General features: G+C 45.2%; 1 protein-coding gene across 1 annotated transcript in view; it reads right to left on the reverse strand. All coding sequences in view use genetic code 11, as the record gives it.

Moving 5' to 3' along the window:
- Nucleotides 1-3454: 3454 nt before the first annotated feature.
- The window catches only part of EGR_06207 (Calcium/calmodulin-dependent protein kinase type II delta 2 chain), a gene marked incomplete at both ends in the record, with an annotated part of 39129 nt that continues 36139 nt past the window's right edge, over nt 3455-6444 (reverse strand). The window contains 3 exons of the mRNA XM_024495456.1: nt 3455-3623; nt 5735-5852; nt 6184-6225. Coding sequence (XP_024350087.1) covers nt 3455-3623; nt 5735-5852; nt 6184-6225 — 329 coding nt within the window. The remainder of the gene's footprint in view (nt 3624-5734; nt 5853-6183; nt 6226-6444) is intronic.

Raw genomic sequence — 6444 nt, forward strand, 5'->3', positions numbered from 1 at the left:
GTTGGCAGGATATGAGGAAATGAAGCTGCACCCAGACTGTGTTTTGCAAAATGGGTGTGTGTCGTTTTAGGATTCATGTTTTTTTTTGGTATTCGTCGTGTTGTTTACCCGTTTGAGACTACTATTTTCAAAATGTCGAAATCATCCAAATGCAGCTCTTTCCTCCCCAACTGACTGTAGATATTCATCTGAGCGTAAAGCAGCGGCTAAATCAAATCAAACCGTCGGTAGCGCGAAATCATCGCTGAAACGGATTGTACATGCATTCGCGTTATGCGCGTGGCCAACCAACAAGCCTACCTCGTGTTAAAGAAGAAGGCTTGCGCTGTCTTAAGTGAGACAACACATCCATAGATCCTTTTCCAAGGTAAATCTAATTGCTTTTTGGGGCGGAAGTGCCTTTATTTCATACCATTCATTTCACTCATTTGTAAAAACGACGCAAAGGGGTTTGTCCCAAGATCAAGTGCGACAGATCACCGAAATTCTCAAGATCCACACTTCAACACACACGAAAGAAATGATATCAAAATGACGAAGAAACTACCAACGACTGTGTCATGGATATTTATAAATAAACAATAAATCAACGTCCGTCATCCATCCCTGTCAAATCCGGAGGAAGAGATATGATAGAAATAGGTCTCAATAACCACAGCAACTGCCGAAACAATCAGATGGGGCATCGGAACAGAAAAGGAGATATTAATGTGGTAAAAAGATGAGGTTCCACCAAAACCTATGTTAATTTAGTCGAGTTTTAAGGTAACCACGGTTCGGTTCAGTAAAATCAGTTAAGATTTGACAAATAATTACAGAGTAGTAGACACCAAAATCATCAATCCAAGAGAAACACCTCAGCAAGGTTTGGCGTTTCTGTGTGCGATTGCATATATTACTGCTCTGTTGAAAAATATTCTCATCCCAGATCAAATCAATCCGGCCAAATAGTGTGTGTTGGTAACGCCTTGCAAGCGATTGTGGATTGAGCTCGCCCAGAGAACTTACGCCAATGAAGATTCTATGGTAGGTATAATTTCGCCGAATAAATTCCATGACCGACACTGAAACGTCGTCCACTTTAATTGTGCACCACTTCTGCAAACAATTCTCCCGCAAACATGGTCATTTTATTCTCCTTCCCTCCGCTGAATTTGAATAAGGGTTACGCGATGCAACTGAATTGCAGAGTGAATGCCATCCGTTGAAACCCCACATGCTTTGGTTTTCCGGATTAACATTTGGTTCTTTGCAAGGGGATAGATAATCGAAAAGACCTTCACCGGGAAAACTATTTTTAAAGACTCGGCTCTTTTCTGCAGGAGGCATATCCCCCGTGCTAAGTACCTTCCGTAAGGTTATTTGCCAAAAAAATTGCGAAGAATCGCTGTATTTACGTACACACTGATAATCTTCCAGGGGCTAACTCCTAATCATTGATGCCCGATCTCTTGCCATTACTGGTCATGGTTATCGAACTCACAATTAAGACATTTGTCAAACGCTGACGCTGTTTTATAACCTTTTCGTAGTTAGGTGTATTTTTAAAACATCTTATTTTACTATATTCACCTTACTTTTAAATTCATTGGCCCTCGGAGACAATTCCTCTTAATTAGGATTAAATGAGAACATTGGAGGCAGCTCAGTTCTCAATATATTTAGCACACACGACCTCCATCTTATAATGGATCTAATGATTTGCTTTTCTTTAAATTCATCGTTCCACGAAAATGTACGCAACTAAATAGCAGTAGATTTTGACGCCTGGCCATCCGTAGCTAGGCATCTGATTGGTTTAAAACCAACCAATGGGAAAGTTGCCAATCAGACGGCGAAAACAAAGGATCGCCAGTTCCAGACACCACCTATCATGCCAATTCCGGACCCTTCATCCTATCTTGCACGGACTACACCAGAAGCGTAAACACCATCAATACCTATGGGTTACTCTTAGCACAGACAAAACACCAATGTTTCCAAATTGCCATTCGTTGCCTTCACTAGGTATCATTTTTTAACACAAAAAAAACCGAGAGATCGCACCCAAACACGTCCTCCGTTTCCAAAGAAGGAATTTGTGTCCTTTGGCAAACTTGTTTATAGCATTCCGTATGGTGGAAACCCACTCCCATCCCCCTAGTACGATTACACCTAGCTTCACGCTAAAGATGAAAAAATCCATGACAGAATTACCAGATGGAGGCAGCCACTTGACACGCTAACACACGTCCAACCACGACGACTCCTCTTTACGCCTACAACCGCTTAAGAGCTTGAGGCGCAGGAATCGTTACAACCAGCCAGTCTCACTTACCCTGAAACCAGTTGCTGAATGATGGAAACTGTGAAGTTAGAAAACCCATTTCCCGTTTTCGTAGGATTTGAAATTGACACCTTATTTTTTTGTGGACCTAAATGCAGCTCTACGTCCGAGGTATTCCGCATCCGCCGCGCCCTCGAACCTTTCATTAACAGCTAAGCTGGACACGATTTGGAGACAAATAGGTTCCCAACTTGGCTTGTATTCACTCGAGGCAGGCCTCACTCTACGGTGACAATTGTGCAGAACTGTTGGATCGGCCGGTTCACCTGACGAGGACGATCTCTTTCGACGCTGCTTGGGCGCCTCTCATACATGTGCATAGTGATGCCGCACTTACCCCCATTTCGGTTGGTTCAAACTCACCTCACGAAGAAGCCACAAATCCTCCATGACCTCGTGTCCGTCTGCCCGGAGTGAGGGAGTCTTCACGCAGAAATGGCTTTATTTGAGTGAATTTGTACGCATGTGGTTGCGGGTGTGTATGCGAGTATGCGTATATATGTGTGTGTATTTGTGTAGGTTGTCGTTGCTTTCTTCCCGGATAATATAATATAAATACATCCACACTCGCATTCATTCACGCGGGCCAGCAGCACCACCACCATCAGCACATTGAGATATTATTATAGAACAGAAGTGGAAGGAGAGAAAGGGAGGGTGGGACGGACGGGAGATAGGGGCAAAGGGAAGAGAATTCAACAACACACTACAAGCTTCTTTTCGTCTTTCCTCGGTTGCGATAAATAGAGTGGGTGAAGGATTGCATACAAACAAAAGGAGCACAATCAATCAGTAGTGAGTATATCGGTGAGTTAATCGGCGATAAATAGATGCCTCATTTGGTCGGTCCGCGCGCGAACGACAGCAGGAGAGGAGGGAAGGGGAGGGAGGGAGACAGGGCGGAAGGGCCTAGCTCAGCCAGATGGAATGCACACTCACGAGGTTACGAGGAGGTGGCTGTGGCGGAGGAGATAAGCTGACGGAGAGATTGAGTTGAAAGCACCAATAAGAGAACACTAAGAGAGGGGGGGAGAAAGTGGATTAATAGTGTCGGTGTGGTGGTACAAGGGCTGTCTGTACACACACTACGGGGACTCGGGTCCAGATCCGAATCGGTGGATCAACCCATCAGAGGGGATAGGCGATGCTGGCTGCGGTGCTGAGAGACCCACTAGGGTTGTTCGACTGTCCAGGCGTGTTCAGGCAGGACCGATGCACGTGCACATTCTGCCAGACTCCATGACGGCGCGCCCATACCCGTGTCTCCTCCGTCTGCTGCGTGTACAACACGTCCGACCTGAAACGCGGAGAAGGGAAACCGGCCAATAGCATTTGCTTCTGGAAGGGGTTATGAACCAACCTAATCGTGATACACAAGCTCGTAAGCCGTCATTCGGGTAATTACAAGAGACTGTATTGAGCTACCGAGAATCAGCCTCCATGTTGGTGGTATAAGGCTATGATATCAGTCTTCAAGCAGCTTAGCAAGCTACTTCGCGATACCCATACTGGCGATAGAGTAGTGGGATGTGGCTCTTGCAAAGAACAGTAACTCTCATTAACGGTACGAAGAAGGCGCACACCTAAAGGAATTGGCCAGTGACTACGCGCAGAATGTCACAGAAGGAGAATCAGCTGAAGAGCTATCAAAACTACATCGCTCATTAAAGATAAACTCTTATTTAATGTCGCCTAGTAGTCAGCGCTAGAGCGACATAAAAAAGAGCATCGTTTAGTCATTAGCCATGCTTAAAAAAATCAGTCAGTACAGAATATTTCTCAAACAAGACGTGATAGGTGAATCCCATGGTGGTCTACCAAGGTGCCAAGGAAGCGCTGAATTCTGAAGTCTTCCCGATGTGATGGAAAGTCGCCACATTATCCTCTTCCCTGCCTTAAAATTTACTCCAATTTATTCAAAAAATGTTATGATCACGAAAGAGTGATCACAGGAAACGCCGTAGACGATGTTCAAAACAGGATGGGCGCTGGGCGTTGGAGCAATGTTTGTTTCAACCCTAGACAAAGTGCTCCTCAGCGATTCGGTCCTCACTAGTGGCATGGATTTAGTGGGCTTATAAATGCAACTATTTTTTGTCTAGTATGTCTGATAACATCTTTTAAAGGTAACTTGGGCGTCGCAGAAGACATAGGAGCCTGTGCTTGCATAAATAGAGGCATTTTCAATGGTAACCCAATGAGACCAAAAGAATCCCGACAAACTTTTACCATCAAAAGGTTGGTGTGGGAAACATGTATAAACGTGAAATGTCATTGCATTGTCCCTTCTCCGCCTTCCCCTCCTCCCACTAAATGTGACCGGTGTGGAGTATCCAATTGTGGGCATCGATTAAATTGGGGCAGAGTGTGGACGAAACCCCTGTCTTGAAAATACGTCTTCGATTTGAATGTGATCGAGAAACAAATGAATCGATGGTGGATGAATGCGTTGCCAACAGGGATGCTTGCTGATTTATGAGAATGAGGCTCATTCTCATCCACATCCCACCACTTTTTGCATGTAGGAATTGCTGTTTTCGTAACGATAATGGACCGGTCCACAAGCGCTCGTGTTCTACTTTTTCGTTAAGTAAAGCGCAAAAAGCCGGCTCTAATAAGCTCCAAGGTCATCTGTCTTGATAGGGCGTAACTTCCTCACACTCTCGCATTCTAACTGAACAGAGGACGTAAGAGGAAATTTGTGCCTTTTCCCAAAGAATAACCTAAAAGCTTTGAAAAAGAAGAAGGGGAGGAAAACCACTTAACAATTGATCGAAGACACCTCAATAACTGGTCTCCGACATACTTTTTAATTACAGCGGAATACAGGGCATCAAGACGGAGAATGGGTGCAAGTGTATGAAAATGGGAAAAATAAACACCACCCTGCACGCCTAAGGGATATTAGTGGGACACTCCGCAACTTTCATGCACCTCCTTCGCCAAACTTCCCCACACCTTAAGCCAAATTAGGCAGAAAAATGCCAACAACTTAAGGGACTTGACGAATCAGGAAGGGGGATGGCTCAGAAAGTGATTTTAGGGACCGATGTCAAATCCTACATCTCATCGAGGCATTCCGTTTATATATTTTGATCACAGTGGTATACAAAACACAGGGATCAAAGAGGGGATTCAATTTCGGAAAAAATAAAATTACATGATGGAACTTCACATTGAGTTAACTAATGCTATCGAGTAAAATTAAAAGTAGTTTTGTAAAAGTGCGTTTTAAAAGTTCTGGGGAATAAAAAGGAAGGAAAAATGACGAAATGCAATTTTTTCAGCAATATTCAAACTTCACATTTTACTGAACTACTAGAGAAAGCATAACTCACGAACTCGGAGAGGGAGAATATGGCAGATTAATCTTGTGCTCAAGAGGGACCAAGGGGTCAGACTACTTACTTGTCGGTGAACTGGGTGAGCCGGATGTAGGCGATGCAGGCGGCGTCCTCGGAGAGCAGATGGACCGTAGGATTTTGGATGGTTGTCCGAACCGACTTGAACAACGACTTCGGAATGACTGAAAGGCAGTAGAATAGCATAGAGGAAAGGTAGGGAACCGTCTTATGGACCACAGTGTTGGTAGTGGCTGTGCTGTCGAGGGGTGCGGTTGCGAACCGCACAGCGAGAGTTGGTGGATGTATGAGTGATCATGTAATGTGTTGTGGTGGGTCGACACGAAGAGACCACGAGAGAGGAGCTCGAACTAGGGAGGTAAGCACATACACGCACACACTAAAGCTAGCTCGGCGACACTAGATGGGAGTGAGCGGATGAACGCACAGGTGGATGAGTGGATGAGTGAGCGAACGAGCGAGCGAGTGGGGTTAGGTGGCGGCTATGAAAATTACCGTCAAAGTCCTCACGACGTGGTGGTGGAATCTTCGGCTCGTCTAAAACGGTACACACGCACACAGTCACGCAATCTCAACCACAGCAGATGGCAGGGTTAAACGTGGCCAATGCAAGGCTAGACTACTGGTGAGCACTTTCGATGTTAGTGGTCGTTGTGGTGCTGTAAGAGTCGCAGCCGCAATCGGCAGCGCTAATCAGAGGTCAGATAGAAAGAAGGGGAAGGTTGGCTGCGTCTTAAAGTGGTGCTTAAGGGCTAC

This window comes from Echinococcus granulosus (assembly GCF_000524195.1).
Source record: "Echinococcus granulosus chromosome Unknown EG_S00053, whole genome shotgun sequence".
NCBI lineage: Eukaryota > Metazoa > Platyhelminthes > Cestoda > Cyclophyllidea > Taeniidae > Echinococcus > Echinococcus granulosus.